The sequence below is a fragment of the Pseudophryne corroboree genome, chromosome 10 (assembly GCF_028390025.1).
Source record: "Pseudophryne corroboree isolate aPseCor3 chromosome 10, aPseCor3.hap2, whole genome shotgun sequence".
Taxonomy (NCBI): domain Eukaryota; kingdom Metazoa; phylum Chordata; class Amphibia; order Anura; family Myobatrachidae; genus Pseudophryne; species Pseudophryne corroboree.
In genome coordinates, this window is record NC_086453.1 from 280,911,589 (window position 1) to 280,936,853 (window position 25,265).

A 25,265-nucleotide genomic window follows, 5' to 3' on the forward strand; every position below is an offset into this window, starting at 1 on the left:
TTCGGACAGGGCAGAGCTGCGGACTCGTCCCCAGTTTCTCCCTAAGGTGGTGTCAGCGTTTCACCTGAACCAGCTTATTGTGGTACCTGCGGCTACTAGGGACTTGGAGGACTCCAGGTGGCTAGATGTTGTCAGGGCCCTGAAAATATAGGTTTCCAGGACGGCTGGAGTCAGGAAAACTGACTTGCTGTTATCCTGTATGCACCCAACAAACTGGGTGCTCTTGCTTCTAAGCAGACGATTGCTAGTTGGATGTGTAGTACAATTCAGCTTGCACATTCTGTGGCAGGCCTGCCACAGCCAAAATATGTAAATGCCCATTCCACAAGGAAGGTGGGCTCATCTTGGGCGGCTGCCCGAGGGGTCTCGGCTTTACAACTTTGCCGAGCTGCTACTTGGTCAGGGGCACACCCTGGCTGAGGAGGACCTGGAGTTCTCTCACTCGGTGCTGCAGAGTCATCCGCACTCTCCCGCCCGTTTGGGAGCTTTGGTATAATCCCCATGGTCCTGACGGAGTCCCCAGCATCCACTTAGGACGTCAGAGAAAATAAGAATTTACTTACCGATAATTCTATTTCTCGTAGTCCGTAGTGGATGCTGGGCGCCCATCCCAAGTGCGGATTGTCTGCAATACTTGTACATAGTTATTGTTACAAAAATCGGGTTATTATTGTTGTGAGCCATCTTTTCAGAGGCTCCGCTGTTATCATGCTGTTAACTGGGTTCAGATCACAGGTTGTACAGTGTGATTGGTGTGGCTGGTATGAGTCTTACCCGGGATTCAAAATCCTTCCTTATTGTGTACGCTCGTCCGGGCACAGTATCCTAACTGAGGCTTGGAGGAGGGTCATAGGGGGAGGAGCCAGTGCACACCACCTGATCCTAAAGCTTTTACTTTTGTGCCCTGTCTCCTGCGGAGCCGCTAATCCCCATGGTCCTGACGGAGTCCCCAGCATCCACTACGGACTACGAGAAATAGAATTATCGGTAAGTAAATTCTTATTATTTCTCATACGTCCTAGAGGATGCTGAGGATGCTTCAAGAACCATGGGGTATAGATGGGATCCGCAGGAGACATGGGCACTTTAAGACTTTGGGTGTGAACTGGCTCCTCTCAGAAAGTCTCTCGGAAAATACTTTATATTAGGTTTATTATTTTCAGGGAGCACTGCTGGCAACAGTCTCCCTGCATCATGGGACTGAGGGGAGAGAAGCAGACCTACTTCTGTGAGTTCAAAGGCTCTGCTTCTTAGGCTACTGGACACCATTAGCTCCAGAGGGTCTGATCACTTGGTACGCCTAGCTGCTCGTTCCCGGAGCCGCGCCATCACCCCCCTTGCAGAGCCAGAAGAAAGAAGCCGGGTGAGTAAAAGAAGAACAGAAGACTTCAGTGACGGCAGAAGACTTTACTGTCTCTGAGGTACCGCGCAGCGGCCACCATTGCTCCCACACGAAATTGGCACTACAAGGGTGCATGGCGCAGGGGGGGGCCCTGGGCAGCATGTATACCTCAGAGAGAGACTGGCAAGAGAGATATTGAGTGCCTGGGCACAAAATACAGACCACCGCCAGTATAAATATATAGAAAATAGCGGGGCTGAAGTGCGCCATTAAGGGTGCGTGGCTTAGCCCTGACGGCTCTAACCAGCGCCATTTTCTCCTCAGAGACGCTGGCCCTGCCAAAGCACTGCTGAACAGATCACAGTGAAAAACGAGGGGGGGGGGGCACAGTTGTTTAGTGCAATATATGTTCTAAATAAAGCACAATATATAATGAGCGTGGTGTAAAAGAGCTGGTAAACGTCTTCTGTGTTTCCCTGACAGAAAGTACTGGGTTCTATCCCTTATAGTCGGCATGTCTGAAGCTGAGTGCTCTGCCACAAACGGATCTGGGAATGTCTCTGTCGGCTCCGCCGACTCCTGATGTACTTCGTTCATGTAAATAAGTGTCAACATGTCAGTAGATGTATGCTTTTCCAAAGAGAAAACTATATGGGAGACACAGACGTGTGTGGGTAACCCTGTCGACACCAGCAAATCTGACTGGGTAAAAATTGACATGATAATGTGATGCATTTCAGAAAGCTATACCTGTATGTATATATATGTATGGTACGGTTGCATAGTTCTGTGGCTCGAACACAGACGTAGTAATTTTGATGGAGGGCGTAATATTAATAATATATTTCCCTCAGACCCCTCGGAGTCGCAAAAATGTTATTTTGCACAGTTGCTACTCCCTGATATCGACACGAATACTATTTCTTATGTCGACCATGATGTTTCCTGATTAGATCCACAACATCGGCATTCAATACATGTTTCATACACATTAAGAACGTATTAACGTCACTAGGGACCCTGCTGTTCCTGACAAAAATATCTATGTGAGATATATTTATATAGATATTTGTGTATATATTTGTATTTAAATGTGTATATTCATATTAAAATTTATAATGAATGCTGAAGTAAAGTTATTCCTTCTCATGTGCTGGACGCTCTGTTGAAAAAGCTCTAGGTCTGCCGTGACAAGATGGTTCCGAATCCTCACGAGGAGTCCGAGTGTTAATTCTTTTCCCGCCGTGGATAGAATAAAGTGAGAGTCAACCCCTGTTCTGCACGGGGCCCTGTCACAAAGGATCGTATACAGGAAGCTAAGTGATTTTTAATTATATGCTTTGATTATACTTGCATTACATGCGCATGGGGGAGTGCTTGTATTCAGAAATGGTCGGTTACCTTGTCATCCGATATAATTACCCTGCGGAGAGATGGGATACTCCTTAATTTGGGACATATCTAGAACATTGCAGCATACTGCGTGCGACTACCAGAGTTATGGGACTCTTGGGTTAGCGGGCCAATTCCATGGTGGTCTCGGCTAGGAGGGCATTGTGGATTCACCAATGGAATGCTGAAGCTGACTCCGAGACGAAATGGAGTCTCTTCCCTATGAAGGTGAAGCCTGGTTTGGTGTTGGCCTTGTTAAGTTGATCTCGGCAGATGCCACTGGTAAGTCTACCTTCGTGCCCTATGTTCCCTCACAACGGTTGGTGACGCATTATTGAAGGATGCAGTCATTTCGTCCGAATAGATAGGAATTTCCCTTTTTCTTTGCAGGTAAAAGGAAGGTAAGATCCACCACATGACGTTGGGTCTATCTTGCGGGAGCCCACACCGGTGGGACCACGTCTAAAACTTCTCAGTCAGTCCTGGAAAGGACATGGACCAGTGAGTTTTAAGAATAGAGTCCCTAGGGGGACATACTGGAGTTTCCAGACGAGTCCCCTCACCGATTTTTCAAATCGACCTTACTGATTCTCCTCCAGACGGGGAGGTAGTATACGACGCAATACGAGAGTTGTGTTAGGATCAGGCCATTGTCCCGGTGTCACGGTCACAAAATAAATAAATAAATAAATAAAAGGGACTGTTATCCAAGCTTTTTCGTGCTCCCAAGGCCGGACGGCTCGGTCAGACCAATCCTATATCTGAAATTCCAAAAATTGCTGCTTAAAGAAGTTAAAATCCAAGATGTAATCTCTCATGGCAGGGATCTCCAATCTGAAAAAGGAGGAAGGAGGTCTAATTACGGTTTCCTTTTGCATTAGGCTTACCTGAGGTTTGCAATTCAAGATTGTCATTATCAATTTTACCAAGGTGAGGGCGGTATGATGGTTGTCCTTCGATAGTAAGGAGTCGTCATTATTCTGTACAGCAGGGGTGAGGAACCTTTTTTCTGCCAAGGGCCATTTGGATATTTATAAAATCCTTCGGGGGCCATACAAAAATTATCAACTTAAAAATGAGCCTGCCCCCAATCAGTAGTTATGCCCCCAGTCACTTGTTATGCCCGATTAGATTTGTCCCCAGTCAGTTGTTATGCCCTGTTAGATATGCCCACTGTCAGTTGTTTTGGCCCATTAGATATGCCCCGTCAGTTGTTATGCCCTTTAAATATGCCCCCTGTAGTTATGCCCCATTAAATATGCCCCCTAGTAGTGCCGCTTACACACACACATTAAAGGAAAGAAAAAAAAACACAATGCTCACTAGCCCTGCTCCTGCTTCCGGACCGCTGCCCTCCCTCTCCTCGAAACTATGGGAGATGTCATGACGTCTCTCCCATAGCGCTGCACAGCCACACATGTACACTGCCTGAGCCAGAAGCTGCAGCTCAGGAGTGAGCTCCTGCCTCCGGCTGCTGCTGAGGAGCCGGGCGCCTGCTGGTGGTAAAATCTCAGCGGGTGCTCGGCATCTCCTCTAGTTTAGGCGAGCCTGGCCGTGCCGGATCAAGTGGCTTTGAGGGCCTTATATGGCCCTCGGACCTGAGGTTCCCCACCCCTGCTGTACAGGGACACTCGCCTGATTATGGCAAGGTCAAGTAACCAAGTGGTTGTTTTCTTCCAGTGGAAAAGGCTCTGAGGATCCAGAGTCTGCTCAGACCTGCAACAGTGTCAATCCATCAATACATTCAGTTGCTAAAAAAGATGGTTGCGGCCTACGAGGCCGTTCAGTGGGCAGGTTACATGCCAGGGTGTTTTTAGCGGGACCAGTTGGACAAGTGGTCTGGTTCCCACCTGGGATAATCCTGTTTTTCAAGACCAGAATCTCACTCCTGTGGTGGCGGCGCAGTTCTCATTTCTTAAGCGCAGGTTCGAGTTCCAGGACTGGATCCTAGTGACCACGGATCCATGCCTCCGAGGCGTGGGAGCTGTCACACAGGAGGAACACTTCCAAGAAAGAGGGTCAAGTTAGGATACTTGTCACCACATTAACGATCTAGAGTTAAGGACCGTTTATAACGATTTTCTACAAAGGAAAAACGGAACAGGAATGGCAGAAGCCAGAAAGATTTTCCGCTGTGCAACGAAACATATACGCGCTCTGTCAGCGATGTTCGTTCCAAGTGTAAACAACTGGGATACAGACTTCCTCGGCAGACACGTTCTCCATCCAGGAGAGTGGAGTCTTCGTCAAGAGGTTTTCACAGAAGTCACAAGTCATTGGGGAATTGGTCGGGTTCAAGCACTTTTGCAAAGTTTTACAAGTTTGATATCCTGGCTAATGAGGACTTCTTGTTTGGTCAATCGGTGCCCGCAGCTTGGAAGTCGGGTAAACTATCAGCACAGCAGGCGCCAGTGAAGCGCCGTTCCCGCAGCCCGAGACCGTCTCTCCTGTCATTGGACTCTCCCGTGATACAACCACTGGTGCAAGCTACACGTAAGGCTCCAGTGTGGAGCGGTTATTCTGCACAATACTATCTTCCTGGTTAAGTGGTAACATATTGAGGAATTCCAATACATAACCACGTTTAAATATGTTATCCACTACATGGGTGCGAATTATAGTTGGTCAATTGATTTTTTAATCCAATACATGGACTGATTTTTATTTTTAAAAATACTCTGTGCACAGAGTTTACCTGAGATCCACCTCCTATAGCTAGGTAATATATTTGTTAGTGATTTTATTTGACCGGTCTAATAGTTCATTGTAAAGTGTATATATATATATATATATATATATATATATATATATATATTTATATGTATTATTAAAAAATATATAGAATATATGAATTTATCCATTTGTCCTTATTGAACTTTGAGCCATATCATACTATTTACAGCGCAAGAGGGGATTAGTTCAGTGTTCTGGTCAATCGGTGCTGCAGAGTCATCCGCACTCTCCCGCCCATTCTAGAGCTTTGGTATAAACCCCATGGTTCTTGAAGCATCTCCAGCATCCTCTAGGACGTATGAGGAAAATAGGATTTTAATACCTACCGGTAAATCCTTTTCTCTTAGTCCGTAGAGGATGCTGAGCGCCCGTCCCAGTGCGTACTGTATCTGCAGTGATTGGTTATGGTTACACACATGTTGTGTTGCGCTTAAGTCAGCCTGTTACTGACGTTATTCATGCCGTAGCATGCGTTATGCTGTCATTGGTTGTGTTACGGTTTATGTCAGCATATTGCTGCAAATTTTTTTCATGCCGTCGGCTGGTGTTCTCTTGAATGCCACGTTCTGCCACATGCTTGAGGTGTGAGCTGGTAAGACGCTCACCGTGGTTTAACAATAAATTGTTTCCTCTAAATGTCCGTCTCCCTGGGCACAGTTCCTATAACTGGAGTCTGGAGGAGCGGCATAGAGGGAGGAGCCAGTTCACACCCATTCAAAGTCTTAAAGTATACCCCATGGTTCTTGAAGCATCCCCAGCATCCTCTACGGACTAAGAGAAAAGGATTTACCGGTAGGTATTAACTTCAGCTTTTATTTCACACGCTGGTCTTCAGGGCCCCATATACTAGAACGATAATGTCCGATTTTGGGCATTCGGCCCGATATATCGGGTGAAATCGGGCATTTTGGAGGTGTTTCTGATCCGATCCGATGCGCGTTCCCGTGAGCATCGGATCGGATCCTCCAGATTGAACGTGCTGCACTCGTGATATGTCGGACCCCACAGGCATGGCTGGGAATCGCCCAAGATATATCGTATGCAAAAGGACAGCATACGATGTATCTTGGGCGATCCTGCCGCCCCGGGAGGCTGCCGGGGTGATCGCCTGCGACATGTCAGTTGGACATGTCGCAGTAGTGTATTGGGGCCCTTTACTCTCGTCAGGGTCAAAATGTTATTGCTGTGAGTGCATGTAGCCAGCAGGTGGCATCACGGGCTTTCAATTCTCTGAAATCCTGATTTGGCTTGGCAGATTATTTCTGCTGTGCTGTCAAATGTTCATGACTTTTGTATGAGGACTCAGCTGGATGACTCAACTGTAGCATAAGCAGATTTGAGTATTCTGTGTGTATATAACCAACCTGTGATTGCAAGCAGGGACAGGTGTAACAGCAGGGGCTCGCTGGTTATTAAATGAATAGAAAATTATGTTGATTAAGTACATTTTGCTGAGCAATTTAACACAGCAGTATATTATGGAGTACAGGAAGATTTGCATGGCTACTAGATAGCCATTATACCAATTTTCATGATAAAGGACCATGGCTCAATCATTGAGTTATGCATAGTGTGCTAGGAGTTTCATTTAAGGAATAGATGAACACCCCAGTCTCTGCCCAGCCCTCTCTTTCTCTGTGGCTCCATCCTTACTCTCCACCCCCCCGCTCATCTGCCATACTTAGCATGGCAGCCGGTTGCTCTTCTCGAATCTGTCCTATCTCCTTTGCAATGGGAGCAGACCTCCATCTCCTTTCTGCAGCCGCCGCCCCCTCTGCGAACCACTTGTCACTGCGTCCCAACACACCACCCCTGCGCTCTGTCCCGCTGCCCGTGTTTATACACAAACATACATTGTCTGTCTGTCTGTCTGTCTGTCTGTCTATCTATCTAATATATAATATAGCTATATAACACATATACAGGGTGTCTGTAATTAAATTCACCTATTCCATGCCGTCTACAGCAAAAAGTACTTATCGGAATGTTGCCAAGTTTTCCGTACATCTTAATGAGGCCATGGGAAAGAAATTCACCCCCCCAAAAAAATGAGTTGGGAAAAAAAAAAATTCACAACCAGGGGATTTGTTTCTGGTTGTAAGGTATCTGATATGCAGATTTTCTTTAGCACGTCAAGCAAAGGTGGGGCTGCAGCGCGCAGTCCACAATTCAAATTGGGGAACCACACCAACTGCCAGCCCAAACAGTGCCAAACATCACTGGCAGGACTCGCTGGCAGTTGGTGTGGCTCCCCTATTTGAATTTTGGACTGCACTGCAGCCCCACCACTGGCAAGGTAGTCCAGAAACAGCATTTTGTCCCTCGTGGAATGGGTCATGTTGGGAGGTATGAGATTTTCATATAAGCACCAATAAAACTGTCATAACAGTAATGAAAGAAGGTTGTCCCGTTTGGCTAGGAACCACATCATATAGTGTGTACACAGCATTAGATTTGACTTTTGTTTTGCTACAGCTGCTATTTCTCTGACGTCCTAGTGGATGCTGGGAACTCCGAAAGGACCATGGGGAATAGCGGCTCCGCAGGAGACTGGGCACAACTAAAGAAAGCTTTAGGTCACCTGGTGTGCACTGGCTCCTCCCACTATGACCCTCCTCCAAGCCTCAGTTAGATCTTGTGCCCGGCCGAGGTTGGATGCACACTAGGGGCTCTCCTGAGCCTCTAGAAAGAAAGTATAGAATTAGGTTTTTTATTTTCAGTGAGACCTGCTGGCAACAGGCTCACTGCAGCGAGGGACTAAGGGGAGAAGAAGCGAACCTGCCTGCTTGCAGCCAGCTTGGGCTTCTTAGGCTACTGGACACCATTAGCTCCAGAGGGATCGACCGCAGGCCCAGCCTTGGTGTTCGGTCCCGGAACCGCGCCGCCGTCCCCCTTACAGAGCCAGAAGCAAGAAGAGGTCCGGAAAGGCGGCGGCAGAAGACATCAGTCTTCACCAAGGTAGCGCACAGCACTGCAGCTGTGCGCCATTGCTCCTCATACACACTTCACACTCCGGTCACTGAGGGTGCAGGGCGCTTGGGGGGGGGGCGCCCTGAGCAGCAATAAAAACACCTTGGCTGGCAAAAATACCACAATATATAGCCCCAGAGGCTATATATGTGGTAAATACCCCTGCCAGAATCCAGAAAAAAGCGGGAGAATATGCCGCGGAAAAGGGGTGGAGCTATCTCCCTCAGACACACTGGCGCCATTTTCTCTTCAGAGTGCAGCTGGAAGAAAGCTCCCCAGGCTCTCCCCTGTAGTTTTCAGGCTCAAAGGGTTAAAAAGAGAGGGGGGGCACTAAATTTAGGCGCAATATTGTATATACAAGCAGCTATGGGGGAAAATTCACTCAGTTATAATGTTAATCCCCACATTATATAGCGCTCTGGTGTGTGCTGGCATACTCTCTCTCTGTCTCCCCAAAGGGCTTTGTGGGGTCCTGTCCTCAGACAGAGCATTCCCTGTGTGTGTGCGGTGTGTCGGTACGGCTGTGTCGACATGTTTGAGGAGGAGGCTTATATAGTGACGGAGCAGATGCCGATAAATGTGATGTCGCCCCCTGTGGGGCCGACACCAGAGTGGATGGTTAGGTGAAAGGTATTAACCGACAGTGTCAACTCCTTACATAAAAGGGTGGATGACGTAACAGCTGTGGGACAGCCGGCTTCTTAGCCCGCGCCTGCCCAGGCGTCTCAAAGGCCATCAGGGGCTCAAAAACGCCCGCTCATTCAGATGGCAGACACAGATGTCGACACGGAGTCTGACTCCAGTGTCAACAAGGTTGAGACATATACACAATCCACTAGGAACATCCGTGACTTGATCCCGGCAATAAAAAATGTGTTACACATTTCTGACATTAACCTCTAAAAATGGGTTTTTATGTTTGGGGAGAAAAAGCAGGCAGTGTTTTGTTCCCCCATCAGATGAATGAATGAAGTGTGTGAAAAGCGTGGGTTCCCCCTGATAAGAAACTGGTAATTTCTAAAAAGTTACTGATGGCGTACCTTTTCCCGCCAGAGGATAAGTTACGCTGGGAGATATCCCCTAGGGTGGATAAGGCGCTCACACGGTTGTCAAAATAGGTGGCACTGCCGTTTTAGGAACGGCCACTTTGAAGGTACCTGTTGATAAAAAGCAGGAGGCTATCCTGAAGTCTGTATTTACACACTCAGGTACTAGACTGAAACCTGCAGAGCGTGCTGCTGCAGCGTGGTCGGTGACCCTGTCAAACATACTAGTTTGCTAACATGAGAACATATTAAAGACGTTGTCTTATATATGAGGGATGCACAGAGGGATATTTTGCCGGCTGGCATCCAAAATGAATGTAATGTCCATTCTGTCAGGAGGGTATTAGAGACCTGTCACTGGACAGGTGATGCTGACTTTAAAAGGCGCATAGAGATTCTGCCTTATAAGGGTGAGGAATTATTTGGGGATGGTCTCTGGGACCTCGTATCCGCAGCAACAGCTGGGAAGAGATATTTTTACCTCAGTTTTCCTCACAGACTAAGAAAGCACTGTATTATCAGGTACAGTCCTTTCGGCTTCAGAAAAGCAAGCGGGTCAAAGGCGCTTCCTTTCTGTACAGAGACAAGGGAAGAGGGAAAAAGCTGCACCAGTCAGCCTGTTCCCAGAATCATAATTCTTCTCTCGCTTCCTCTGAGTCCACAGCATGACGCGGGGGCTCCACAGGTGTAGCCAGGTACGGTGGGGGGCCGTCTCAAAAATTTCAGCGATCAGTGGGCTCGCTCACAGGTGGATCCCTGTTTCATTCAAGTAGTATTTCAGGGGTACAAGCTGGAATTCGAGATGTCTTCCCCCCGCCGTTTCCTCAAATATGCCTTTCCGACAACTCCCTCAGGCAGGGAGGCTGTGCTAGAGGCAATTAATAAGCTGTATTCCCAGCAGGTAATACTTAAGGTGCCCCTACTTCAACAAGGACGGGGTTACTATTCCACACGGTTTGGGGTACCGAAACCGCATGGTTCGGTGTGACCCTTTTTTATATTTAAAATCCTTGAACACATACATAAAAAAATTCAAGTTCAAGATGGAATCGTTTAGGGCGGTTATTTCAAGCCTGGACGAGGGGGATTACATGGTATCCCGGGACATCAAGGATGCTTACCTGCATGTCCCCATTTACTATCCTCGCCAGGAGTACCTCAGATTTGTGGTACAGGATTACCATTACCAAGTCCAGACTCTGCCGTTTGGACTGTACATGGCACCGAGGGTGTTACCAAGGTAATGGCCGGAATGATGATACTCCTTCGAAAAAGGGGAGTTTTAATTATCCCGTACTTGGACAATCTCCTTATAAGGGCGAGGTCCAAGGAGCAGTTGCTAGTCGGGGTAGCACTATTTTGGAAAGTGCTACAACAGCACGGTTGGATTCTAAACAGTCCAAAGTCACAGCTGGTTCCTACGACACGTCTACTGTTCCTGGGGATGGTTCTGGACACAGACCAGAAATAAGTGTTTCTCCCGGAGGAGAAAGCCAAGGAGCTGTCATCTCTAGTCAGAGACCTCCTGAAGCCAAAACAGTTATCGGTGCATCATTGCACGTGAGTCCTGGGAAAAATGATAGCTTCCTACGAAGCAATCCCATTCGGCAGGTTCCATGCAAGAACTTTTCAGTGGGACCTGTTAGACAAGTGGTTCGGATCACATCTTCAGATGCATCGGCTGATAACCCTGTCTCCAAGGACCAGGGTATCTCTACTGTAGTGGCTGCAGAGTTCCCATCTTCAAGAGGGCCGCAGGTTCGACATACAGGACTAGGTCCTAGTGACCATGGATGCCAGCCTTTGAGGCTGGGGGGCAGTCACACAGGGAAGAAACTTCCAGGGACTTTGGTCAAGTCAGGTGACTTCCCTACATAAATATTCTGGAACTGAGGGCCATTTACAATGCCCTGAGTCAGGCAAGGCCTCTGCTTCAAAACCAGCCGGTCCTGATCCAATCAGATCACGGCAGTCGCCCATGTAAACCAACAGGGCGGCACAAGAAGCAGGATGGCGATGGCAGAAGCCATAAGGATTCTCCGATGGGCGGAAAATCATGTGTTAGCACTGTCAGCAGTGTTTATTCCCGGAGTGGACAACTGGGAAGCAGATCTTCTCAGCAGACACGACTTCCACCCGAGAGAGTGGGGACTTCATCCAGAAGTCTTCCAAAGGATTGTACACCATTGGGAAAGGCCACAGGTGGATATGAAGGCGTCCCGCCTCAACAAAAAGCTATAAAAGATATTGCGCCAGGTCAAGGGACCTTCAGGCGATAGCTGTGGATGCTCTGGTAACACCGTGGGTGTACCAGTCGGTTTATGTGTTCCCCCCTCTGCCTCTCATACCAAAGGTACTGAGAATAATAAGAAGGCGAGGAGTAAGAACGATACTCGTGGTTCCGGATTGGCCAAGAAGAGCCTGGTACCCAGAACTTCAAGAAATTATATCAGAGGACCCATGGCCTCTGCCGCTCAGACAGGACCTGCTGCAGCAGGGGCCCTGTCTGTTCCAAGACTTACCGCGGCTACGTTTTGATGGCATGGCGGTTGAACGCCGGATCCTAAAGGAAAAGGGCATTCCGGAGGAAGTCATTCCTACGCTGATTCAAGCCAGGAAAGATGTAACTGCAAAACATTATCACCGCATATGGCGGAAATATGTTGCTTGGTGTGAGGCCAAAAAAGGCCCCAACAGAGGAATTTCAACTAGGTCGATTTCTGCATTTCCTACAAGCAGGAGTGTCTATGGGCCTAAAATTAGGCTCCATTAAGATACAGATCTCGGCTCTGTCGATTTTCTTCCAGAAAGAATTAGCTTCAGTACCTGAAATTCAGACATTGTAAAAGGAGTGCTGCATATTCAGCCCCCGGTTGTGCCTCCAGTGGCATTTTGGGATCTCAACGTGGTGTTGAGTTTCTTAAAATCACATTGGTTTGAACCACTAAAAACCGTGGATCTAAAATATCTCACGCGGACAGTGGTCATGTTATTGGCCTTGGCTTCGGCCAGGCGTGTATCAGAATTGGCGGCTTTGTCATATAAAAGTCCTTATCTGATTTTCCATATGGATAGGGCAGAATTGAGGACTCGTCCCCAGTTTCTCCCTAAGGTGGTATCGGCTTTTCACTTGAACCAACCTATTGTGGTGCCTGCGGCTACTAGGGACTTGGAGGATTCCAAGTTACTGGACGTAGTCAGGGCCTTGAAAAATTATGTTTCCAGGAAGGCTAGAGTCAGGAAAATTGACTTGCTATTTATCCTGTATGCACCCAACAGGCTGGGTGCTCCTGCTTCTAAGCAGACTATCGCTCGCTGGATCTGTGACACGATTCAGCAGGCGCATTCTGCGGCTGGACTGCCGCATCCTAAATCAGTGAAAGCCCATTCCACAGGGAAGGTGGGCTCATCTTGGGCGGCTGCCCGAGGGGTCTCGGCTTTACAACTTTGCCGAGCTGTTACTTGGTCAGGGGCAAACACGTTTGCAAAATTCTACAAATTTGATACCCTGGCAGAGGAGGACCTTGAGTTCTCTCATTCGGTGCTGCAGTCATCCGCACTCTCCCGCCCGTTTGGGAGCTTTGGTATAATCCCCATGGTCCTTTCGGAGTTCCCAGCATCCACTAGGACGTCAGAGAAAATAAGAATTTACTCACCGGTAAATCTATTTCTCGTAGTCCGTAGTGGATGCTGGGCGCCCATCCCAAGTGCGGATTGTCGGCAATACTTGTACATAGTTATTGTTAACTAAAGGGTTTTTGTTGAGCCATCTGTTGAGAGGCTCAGTTGTATTTCATACTGTTAACTGGGTATAGTATCACGAGTTATACGGTGTGATTGGTGTGGCTGGTATGAGTCTTACCCGGGATTCAAAATCCTTCCTTATTATGTCAGCTCGTCCGGGCACAGTGTCCTAACTGAGGCTTGGAGGAGGGTCATAGTGGGAGGAGCCAGTGCACACCAGGTGACCTAAAGCTTTCTTTAGTTGTGCCCAGTCTCCTGCGGAGCCGCTATTCCCCATGGTCCTTTCGGAGTTCCCAGCATCCACTACGGACTACGAGAAATAGATTTACCGGTGAGTAAAATCTTATTTTTTTTAGACTTTTGGTCTATAATGGGATCATTCTTCATATTTGTTTTTATTGAAGGAAGCAATAGAGAAGGAGATTGATGAAGATATTGAAGAGGAAGTGAGTGAAGAAGATGATGTAGATCTGGTGAAAGGTCCATTGGAGACTACAGAGAGGTGGGTTTAAGTCAAAGGCCATGGAAATTTGTACATCTATTTTGACTATTGTTTTAAATAAAATGTGTTGTTTTTTGCAGTCAAATTCATCCAGACACAAAAACTGTAAACTCTACTGTGGAACCTACAGCTGCTAAAGAACTGTTTAAATCAACAGAATTATACAAACAGAACAGCCAGTTATTGTATAATTCAGGTAAGGTGTCCAGCCTAGAAACTGAACAGCCACAGAAACTCACAGATATATCTTTTAAACCTTCAAATGACACGTCTGAAATGATGGTGGAGCGGGATATGAGTGCACTAAAGGAGGACCAAAAACATAAACTGCAGGAATTGACAGAAGACCTATGGAAGAAAGAGGAGGAGATACCTAACCCACAACAATACCAGGATAGTAACCTCAGGTATTTCAGTGTTGATATTTCAGTGTTGAATACCTGTATCAGATGGACTAATGTGCACAGGTGTCACAAGGGTGCGGGCCGCTCCTGGTTGTCACCCTTGGAGGGGTTGAGACCAAAATGTCGGCTCCTTCGCAGTGACAGGAGCCGTGTTCTGCAGTGATTGATTGCCCTGCAGCACCCAGCTCCTGTCACTGAGGAGAAGCCGGCATTGCAGGCGCAAGTCTCTGGGGGTAGCCCAGTATCTCCCGGGATGCTGGACACAACCCCCGGAGTGATGGAACTGGGAGGTGGGGCTTCCCGCTAGTCCACGTCCGCTCTGAGACTGCAGCGGGGGACTCCTGCGAGGCCACGCCCCTTTGCCCATGGCCACCCCCACTTTCCTGCAGCACACCGAAGACGCGCAAGGGGGTACTATTGGCCACACCGGGTGTTTGTTTTTTTTTGTTTTGTTTTTAGAACATACTTGAATATTGTAAACCCAATAGATGTGTGATTTCAATGGTTCAGAGTCCAAATATGTGCTGTTCTCCTGTATCAATGCATTTCACCCCTGGCGTGGGGATACTCCATTGATCCTGAGGAAGCCCCATGCCAGGGGTGAAACATGTTGATACAGGAGTTGAATTGTCTGGTGGCAGACACCTCATCTTTGAAAAACTAAGGTACTTTCTATCATTTACTTCAAAGATCAGCACATATTTGGGCTTTGAACCATTGAAATCACACATCTATTGGGTTTACTTCCACGGTTTGAAGAAAGATCTTGAGGAAAGAAAAATTCCCCCAACATATTCACTAAGGGGTAAGAAGTAAAACGCCACTAAAGCGTATTCTTAACCCAGAGGAGGCTTGCAACCATCACTAAAATTTGCAAAAACTATTGAACATCATCTCTAATTTCACTTTCAACCTCACATATTCCTTCTATGTTATATGTTGTCTAAATGTTTGTATACCGGTATTAGGTTTATCAGTTATAGCGTACATATGACCCCATGTTCATTTTTAACCATTGATTTCCATGTGTATATTATCCATGAACTTTTTTAGAAAATAAAATTACTGTTAGAAAAAATAGGATTTTAATAACCTACTGGTAAATCCTTTTCTCGTAGTCCGTAGAGTATGCTGGTGTCCATTTTAGTACCTTGGGGTATAGACTGTTTCGCAAGAGCCTTCGGCACTTTAAGACTTTTTAACAGTGTGAACTGGCTCCTTCCTCTATGCCCCTCTTCCAGACCTCAGTATAGGAACTGTGCCCGAGGAGACGGACATTCACGAGAGAGGAATTTATTCACAACAGCTCACACCATATACCAAACATGCCTGCTAACATGGCCTTTAACAAAACCCATGCCAACGAGCATGCATAATGCAACAGCTGTTAACCCTTTAACACATGAAAAACCGTGCAACAAGATAAACGTAATTCAGCAGGAAAAATGAGCACTGGGCGGGCGCCCAGCATCCTCTACGGACTACGAGAAAAGGATTTACCGGTAGGTTATTAAAATTCTATTATCTTTTACATCCTAGAGGATGCTGGGGTCCATTTTAGTACCATGGGGATGTACCAAAGCTCCCAGTACGGACGGGAAAGTGCTAATTATCCTGCAGAACTAACTGACCATATTTAAGGTCGTCAGCAGCCAAGGTGTCAAACTTGTAAAACTTAGCAAACATGTTTGCACCTGACCAAGTAGCAGCTCGGCAGATTTGTAATGCCGAGACACCCCGGGCAGCCGCCCAGGACGAGCCCACTTTCCTAGTAGAATGTGCTTTTACCGAAATTGATAGTGGCAATCCTGCCGTGGAATGAGCGTGCTGAATGGTACCTCTGATCCAGCGCGCAATAGTCTGCTTAGAAGCAGGACCCCCAATTTTGTTGGGGTCATAGAGGACAAACAAAGATTCTGTTTTCCTAATCCGAGCCGTTCTAGCAACATAAGTCCTTAATGCTCTGACAACATCCAAGGACTTTGAAACGGCTGAGGTGTCAGAAGCCACTGGCATCACCACAGGTTGGTTGATATGGAAAGACGACACAAACTTCGGGAGAAAGTGCTGACGCGTTCTGAGTTCAGCCCTATCTTCATGATAAATCAAATAAGGACTCTTGTGTGACAGAGCCCCTAATTCAGACACTCGTCTGCCTGAGGCCAAGGCCAACAGCATGACCACTTTCCACGTGAGAAACTACAGCTCCACCTCTTGCAGAGGCTCAAACCAATCCGATTTAAGGAACTGCAACACCACATTAAGATCCCATGGCGCCGCAGGAGGCACAAAGGGAGGTTGGATGCGCAGAACCCCTTTCACGAACGTCTGGACCTCAGGAAGGGAAGCCAACTGCTTCTGAAAGAAAACGGACAAAGCAGAAATTTGGACCCTGATGGACCCCAATCTCAAGCCAGCATCCACACCCGCCTGTAGAAATAGGAGAAGACGTCCTAATTTAAACTTCACCGCAGGAAACTTCTTGGATTCGCACCAAGATACGTATTTTCTCCAAATACGATGGTAATGTTTGGACGTTACCCCTTTCCTGGCCAGAATAAATGTGGGAATTACTTCATTGGGAATACCCTTATGGGCTAGGATCTGGCGCTCAACAGCCATGCCGTCTACGCAGCCGCGGTAAGTCTTGATAAACTAACGGCCCCTGCTGAAGCAAGTCCTCGTGAAGAGGAAGAGGCCGAGGATCTTCCAGTAGTAACTCCTGAAGATCTGGATACCAAGCCCTCCTTGGCCAGTCTGAAGCAATGAGAATTGCTCGAACCCTTGTTCTTCTGATGATCTTGAGAACTTTTGGTATTAGCGGAGGTGAAGGGAACAGATACACTGACTGGAACACCCACTGGGTTACCAGAGCATCCACTGCTATTGCTTGTGGGTCTCTCGACCTGTAACAATATTTCTGAAGCTTCTTGTTGAGACGTGATGCCATCATATCTACTTGAGGAATGCCCCAATGACTTGCTACCTCCGCAAAGACCTCTGGGTGGAAGCTCCATTCTCCTGGATGGAGATCGTGTCTGCTGAGGAAGTCTGCTTCCCAGTTGTCCACTCCCGGAATGAAAATTGCCGACAGAGCTTTTGCATGTCTCTTTGCCCAGAGGAGTATTTTTGTCACCTCTGCCATTGCTGCTCTGCTTTTTGTTCCGCCTTGACGGTTTATGTAAGCCACTGCCGTTACATTGTCTCACTGGATCTGTACGGGACGGCCTTGTAGAAGGTGCGCCGCTTGATGAAGGCTGTTGTACACAGCTCTCAATTCCAGAATGTTTATGTGAAGGAGTACTTCTTGACTTGACCATCTTCCTTGGAAGCTTTCCCCTTGCGTGACTGCTCCCCAACCTTGTCACCAGAATCCAGGCGAAATTCTGGCTTTTGCTGACAAGGTTATCCGATGATGCATGGGCAGATGCGATCCGGACCACTTGTCCAGTAGGTCCCACTGGAAAACCCTGGCATGGAATCGGCCATATTGTAGAGCCTCGTAAGCCGCTACCATCATCCCCAGCAGGCGAATGCACTGATGAATGGATTCACATTTTGGTCTCAAAATCTGTCTGACCATGCTCTGGATCTCCTGAGCCTTTTCCGCCGGTAGAAATACTCTCTGTTCTTCGGTGTCCAGTATCATTCCCAGAAATGATAACCTCAATGTCGGTTCCAAATGTGATTTTTGGAAGTTGATGATCCAACCGTGCTGTTGCAGCACCGTCAGGGATAGTGTTATGTCCTGGACTAACTTTTCCCTCGATCTCGCCTTTATGAGGAGATCGTCCAAGTAAGGAATTATGTTGACTCCTTCCTTGCGAAGTAGGACCATCATCTCCGCCATTACCTTGGTGAATATTCTCAGAGCCGTGGAGAGTCCAAAAGGTAACGTCTTGAACCGCAAACCTCAGGTATGCTTGATGCGGAGGAAAAATGGGAACATGCAAATAAGCATCCTTTATGTCCACCGACACCAGGAATTCCTTTCCCTCCAAGCTGGAGATCACCGCTCTCAGGGACTCCATCTTTCATTTGAATCTTTTCAAATAAAGATTCAGAGTTTTTAGGTTTAAAATCGGCCTGACCGAGACATCCCGCTTTGGCACTACGAACAGGCTTGAATAATATCCCTTGCTCTGTTGTTCGGCAGGAACCAAGGAAAATAGGATTTGGGTACTTACCAGGTAAATCCTTTTCTTTGAATCCATAGGGGGCACTGGAGTACTCTTGGGATATGGACGGCTTTAGCAGAACAGGGCACTGAATATTTAAATTTAGTAACTCTCCTCCCCTCCATATTCCCAGAGTACCTCAGTGTTTTTTACTGAGCCGAACAGGAGCGATAGAGAGTTTGACAATGGAGAATTACATATAACATAACGCACAACAATAAAGTTGACACAACGTTACTGACAACTAAACAGTTGACACCATAACCGATAGAACTAGAATATTTGAACCAGTCGGTGAGAGTGTGTTACCATAAGATCCCCTGAACTTACCACAAACCAGGTAAAACTGCTCTGGGTGGGCGTCCAGTGCCCCTTATGGATTCAAAGAAAAGGATTTACCTGGTAAGTACCAAAATCATATTTTCTTTTTCATCCACTAGGGGTCCCTGGAGTACTCTTGGGACGTACCAAAGCTTCCCCCGTGGGCGGGAGAGCTGTTTGGCACCTGTAACACTAGGCGGCCAAAGCTAGATGCTGATGCCGCAAACGTATCAAACTTGTAAAAGCGCACAAACGTGTGCACTGATGACCATGTAGCCACACGGCAAAGCTGCGTTGTAGAAGCCCCACGATCAGCCCCACGACCAGCTGCCCATGAAGTTCCCACAGAACGTGTGGAATGAGCTGTTACTGATGTAGGTGGCATAACCTAGCATGAAGGGAAGCCTGACGTATGGTCAGTTTAATCCATCTGGATAAGGTCTGCTTAGAAGCTGGCCAACCCATCTTGGAAGCATCATAGAGAACAAACAACGTATCCGTCTTCCGAACTGTAGACGTTCGGGATACATAAATGCGTAGTGCGCGTACCACATCCAAAGTTCCAGACTCTCCTGTTAACACAGGAACTACTATTGGTTGATTGATGTGAAAAGATGACACTACCTTTGGTAAGAAAGCGGGATTCGTCCGAAGTTCCGCTCTGTCATCATGAAACACCAAATACGGTGGCTTGCATGACAAGGCACCCAAATCTGAAACACGCCTTGCCGAAGCTAAGGCTAGGAGAAAAATGGTTTTTCAAGTGAGAAACTTAATATCCACTTGTTGTAAGGGTTCAAAATATGAAGACTGTAAGAAATCTCAAACCAGATTCAAGTCCCATGGCGCTGTAGGTGGAATGAATGGAGGCTGTACTCTGAGGACACCTTACAGAAAGGTGTCTACAGACGGCAATAGAGCCAATCGTCTTTGAAAGTAAATTGACAAAGCAGATACCTGCACCTTTAGTGTAGATAAACGCAGTCCTCCATGTAACCCCGTTTGTAGAAATAACTTGAAAGATGATGTCTGAAACTTCCGAGCTTCACACTAACCTATATAGGCACGCCAAATTCTGTAATAATGAGGTGCTGTAACTGGCTTCCTAGCACGTAACATGGTTGGTATAACTGATTCTGGAATGCCCTCTCTTCTTAAGAGGGCGGTCTCAACATCCACCCTGTCAAACTCAGCCGCGCTATATCGGGGTAAAGGAATGGACCCTGTTGTAACAGGTCCGGACGTAGCGGGAGCGGGCAAGGATAGTCTGTGAGTAGTCCGCGGAGATCCGAGAACCAAACTCTCCGAGGCCAATGAGGCGCCACTAGTATGACTTTTGATCCGTTTTAGCACCAGAAGGAGCAGTGGAAACGGTGGAAACAGATACACAAGGCTGTACGGCCACGCGATTGTGAGAGCATCCACTGCCACTGCCTTTGGATCTCGCGTTCTGGACACATACTGGGGCGTTTGGTGATTGTGGCGCAATGCCATCAGATCCACTTGTGGGTAACCCCACCTCTGGACCAACATGTGAAACACTTCTGGATTTAATGCCCATTCTCTTGGATGAAAATCCCGACGGCTGAGATAATCCGCCTCCCAGTTGTCCACTCCCGGAATGAACACTGCCGACAATATCACTTTGTGATCCTCGGCCCAATTGAGGATTCGACCTACTCCCGCAGGGCCATGCGGCTTCTCGTTCCTCGTTTGTTTATGTACGCGACTGCCGTCGCGTTGTCTGACTGCACATGGACAGTCTGAGACCGGAGCATGTGCACTGCTTGTCGTAGCGCATTGTAAATTGCCCGGAGTTCCAGGACATTTATAGACAGCAATCTTTCGTGATCCGCCCAGAGACCCTGAAGCTGACCATTTTGAACTACAGCTCCCCAACCTCTGAGACTCGCGTCTGTCATTAGAATTATCCAATTCCAGACGCCGAACCGTTTTCCTGCGGTTAGATTGTGTACTTTGAGCCACCAGAGTAGCGTTACTCTGGCCCGTGGAGACCACCTCACCCTCTGGTGAATCTGCAGATGAGAGCCCGACCACTGTACGACACATCCAGTTGAAAAGGACGTGAGTGAAATATTCCGAACTGAAGCACTTCGAAAGCTGCCCCCATTGTGCCTAACAGGCGAATGCACAAATGTACCGAGACTGTGCGTGGCTTGAGCACTAATTGTACTAGATGACGAATAATCTGTACTTTCTGTTCTGGTATGTAAATTCTTTGATTTACCGTATCGAGAATCATACCTAGGAATTGAACTCGTTGAGACGGAATTATATGTCATTTCTTGAAGTTGACAATCCAACCGTGCTGAACTAGTACATTGTACGTTAGCAAATCATGTTGGAGGAGCATCTGTTGAGACGGAGCTTTGATGAGCAGATCGTCCAAGTACGGAACTAATATCACTCCCAGGGATCTGAGATGAGCTATCATCACAGACATCACTTTGGTGACTACCCGAGGCGCTGACGAGAGGCCAAACGGTAGAGCCTGAAACTGGTAGTGGTCCTGCCGTATCGCAAAACGCAAGAACCTCTGATGAGGTGGCCAAATCGGAATGTGTAAGTACGCATCCTTGAGATCCAGCGCAATCATGAATTCCTGTAGCTCTAAACCTGCAATTGCTGACCGCAGAGATTCCATCTGGAATCTGTAGTAAGTGACGTACTGATTGACGCCCTTTAAGTTCAATATTGGCCTGACCAAGCAATCCGGCTTTGGTACCACAAACAGACTGGAATAATAATCCTGACCTTGTTGGTGTACAGGGACCGGAATCAAAACTGCTGAATCCAGCAGAGACTGAATTGCAATTTGCAGAACCGCCCTCTTGTCGTCCGACACAGGCAGTCCTGTCTTGAAAAACCGCAGTGGCGGGAGACAGTCGAACTCTATCTTGTACTAAATTGCGGATCCACTCATCTGTGGATGTCTGGAACCACGCCAAATGGAACGTCTGAAGGCGTGCTCCCACAACTGGAGATCCGAGATGGACTGGGAGCCCATCATGCCACTGGCTTGTCGGTGACCTTAGCGTCCATACGACTGGTGTTGGTTTACTGAAAACCACGTCCTCGACCTCGTGTACCAGGCGTGGCCGTTCTTCTAACATGGCCTCGAAAGGGCTGAGGTCTAAAGGACTTGAACGCCGGGCCAGAGTATTTTCGGCGAAGTACCGTTTGGAGGCAATGGTAGGAACACAGACTTCCCTCCTGTGGCCTCTCCATTTGTCCAATTCAGGACCAAACAACTTCTCGCCACCGTAAGGTAACGTGTCTATACCTCTTTTGACCTCTGCCTCCGCTTGCCAAGAACGTATCCAGAGTGCTCATCGTGCCGTAACTAGCGACGATGAAAGGCGAGAACTGAGCTGACAGACGTCAGTAGAAGCTGTGCATAGATAATCGGCAGCTTCACAAATTTGATCAGCGAGAAGTATAAGGTGATCGTCATGTAGACCAGACTCGAGTTCTGTTATCCATACCATTAGCGCTTTAGTTACCCAAATGCCAACCAACCCAGGTCTAAGCAACACTCCTGCTGCTATATACATGGACTTTAGCATAGCTTCTATTTTACGGTCTGAAGCATCTTTAAGCGTAGTAGCCGTTGGTACTGGTATGGATAATTTTTTTGTAAGTGTTGACACAGACGAATCCACCATTGGCGGATTCTTCAATGTAGATGTCACAGACTCTGGAAACGGGTAACTAGACTTAAATTGGCAAGGTATAGAAACATCTTATTAAGAGATTCGGAAACAGGAAAACACATTGGAGATCAGTGTCGTTTAGTAAATACCACGTCATCATTTGTCAGAGGCTCCTCAGTCTCTGTAAACTTCAGAGACTGACGCACTGCCCTGATGAGATTATCAGTGCCTGGGCTGTCAAAATCTTCACTATCTGACTGCTGGTCTAATTCGCCCTCCTCACCCTCCTCTTGCGCAGTGAGGTTTGGCATAGAATTGGCAGAATGCAACATAGCAGAAACTGGTAAATCATAAGACAAATTAAATTTATCCCTTCTACCCAAAGTGGACTTGGCTTTTGGCAAGGCTAAGACCCCTCCAGTAGTTCTGGCGGTCTCACCCGAGACTCAGATCTTGCCGCTTCCTCGAGCGGCGGCCAATTTTGATTGCAACCCAGCAATTACATTTGCTAACATAGACCATGGAGGGTCTGGGGATGAAACCGGCTTTGAAACCGGAGCGGAAAATGTATTTGTAGCTGAATTCACAAAACATACTGTACACGTGGTAGCATCCGGTAACACACTGTTACAGACATTACAGCATACCTCCCAACTTTGCCCATGCAGTAAGAGGGACACACGCGCGGCTTCGAAAAGGGGGCGTGACCTACGGAAAAGGGGGCGTGACTTCGCGGGAGGGCCAGCGATCGCGAGCCACACCCCGTGTTCGTCACTGAGGGGGCATGCCCAGCGCTCTGTGAGCTGCTGGCATGCCCCCTCTCCCTCTGTCTTCAGAGAATAGACGCTGTGCGCATGCGCACAGCGTCTATTCACCGCTGCTCTGCTAAGCAGTGCAGCGAGAGACAAAGACTCCCAACTGCCCCCCACCGCGGGACACTGCGGCCCGCAGGTGGGACAGCGGGGACAGTCCCCAAAAAACGGGACTAGTATGATTACATATGCTCCTGAGGAAGCTGGCAGCCATTAGACCAGCGAAACGCGTTGAGCTAAGGACAGTGACCATCAGTTGTGGACCCACCTGGCATCTCCGGTAACAATTGGACTCTTTGCCCTTTCTGGACACTACCAAGCCCTTTGCAACCTGGAATACTCCCCTGCTGCCAATTGGATTCTCACCTGCCAAATTGAGATCCTGGGGATTACATCTATAAGGACTAGGTAATTATTACATCTTAAAGTGAATCCAGAGCTAATAAGGAGGGAGTCCTAACCGAAGACTGTGTACAGATAATTTACATCATAAGTGGGATCCAATTGGTCTGAACCAACATCGTTTAACACTGTTTAACATCTTCTGTTTCTAACTCAGGAACAGACAAAGATAATATGATTACATCTGATATATCCAATTAATGATTTTTAAAATTATATATTTTATCATATATTATGTTTATTAAAATTTTGTGATAATTTTATACTGATTATTGTCTCTTATTGGTCTAACAGCCAGCGCCAGTATCTATTTTTTCTATGATTACAGTGAAACTGCTTTTTAGTTTTTTTTTCTGGTGCCTTACTCATTATGCAGACAGACAATACAATATACAAAGACAGACACTTGCACGACTCAGTAAAATAGTTACTAAGGTGTGTGTAATATATATATGGCTGAAGTGCAGTGCACGTGGCCAGTACTATATGAAACCTGATCCAAAATTCCCATTAACACCCCTGCGCCATCCGGTGGAGTAGAGATGTAGGACAGGAACGTTCTGGAATCATAGGAAGACACAGGAAGCATGTTAAAATGGCCCCCATGCCATGCTTACAGTTACAATCACAGTGTAGGTTATAACACATGACATTATAACTTGTACCTGACTTTGCCTTTAATATAGGCTTAACAGCCTATTAATATAACCCATGCAGCATATGTAATATTGCAGCCTGCCATGCAGCCTATGCTTTTCCCCCTTGCAGCAGTGCTGCCCGTGAGCAGACTTCTCCCCCCTCCCCCTGTGCTCCGTGTACCGCTGCGTCTCAGCGGGGAGCGGTTGCCGGGGTGCGGGACCAGAAATCCGGAGTCATTGCAGGGAGGCAGTGAGCGCGCTATGGAGAGCGGCCGTGCTGCGGAAGTCGGGTGTGAACGGGGTGCGGCGGGCCGGAGCGGCGTGTAGCGGCTCTTGGCGGCGCTAGTCGGAGCGGCTGTGCAGCGGCGGTCGAAGCGGCTGGGGCGGGCGCTGAGCCCCGTACAGCGCGGACGGAGCTCTGGGGCGGGCGCCCTGTAATTAGCGGCGGATGCGTGCGGGTGCAGGCGGCGGTGTTAAACATGGACCCCACACAGCGGGGCGGCAGCGTGCGCTGACCGTCCTGTCACCCCAGCATACCTTGACTCCTGTAGTGAGGGCTTTGATGGGGCTTCGGTCTGTAAGCTCCGTCCAGCTCTTGCAGGTCAGGGAGTGAGCTGCGTGTGGCTGTGAGGGTGCTCTTTGTGAGGACCGACGCGCCATGCGCTGTCTCCGTGCAGCAGGCACTATCCCGGACCCACATTTTTTTTTATAAACTGGGAAGGGATGTGCTGAAGTTGTAAAAAGAAAAAGTAAAAATTAAAATAAAAAAATAAAATATTCAAAGTAAGTGTGGGAGCTCCACACAAGCCTTGTTAGTGCTGTGAGCACAGAAAAAACACTGAGGTACTCTGGGAATATGGAGGGGAGGATAGTTACTAAATTTAAATATTCAGTGCCCTGTTCTGCTGAAGCCGTCCATATCCCAAGAGTACTCCAGTGACCCCTAGTGGATGAAAAAGAAATTACTTTGTCTTGAATTAATTTCTGTATTGCATTCAGCACTTTTGTTCTGTCCTGACCAGAAACTGGCAAGGCTGATTTGCATTAATCGGCATGGGGGAAGGTCTTGAAATTCTAACTTGTAACCTTGGGATACTATTTGTAATA

General features: G+C 47.6%; 1 protein-coding gene across 4 annotated transcripts in view; it reads left to right on the forward strand.

The window, feature by feature from the left end:
* The window catches only part of CEP164 (centrosomal protein 164), a 264,993-nt gene that overhangs the window by 114,318 nt on the left and 125,410 nt on the right, over positions 1 to 25,265 (forward strand). For all 4 annotated transcript variants that reach the window (XM_063943313.1, XM_063943315.1, XM_063943314.1 and 1 more), the window contains 2 exons: positions 13,632 to 13,729; positions 13,810 to 14,136. In XM_063943313.1, coding sequence (XP_063799383.1) covers positions 13,632 to 13,729; positions 13,810 to 14,136 — 425 coding nt within the window. The remainder of the gene's footprint in view (positions 1 to 13,631; positions 13,730 to 13,809; positions 14,137 to 25,265) is intronic.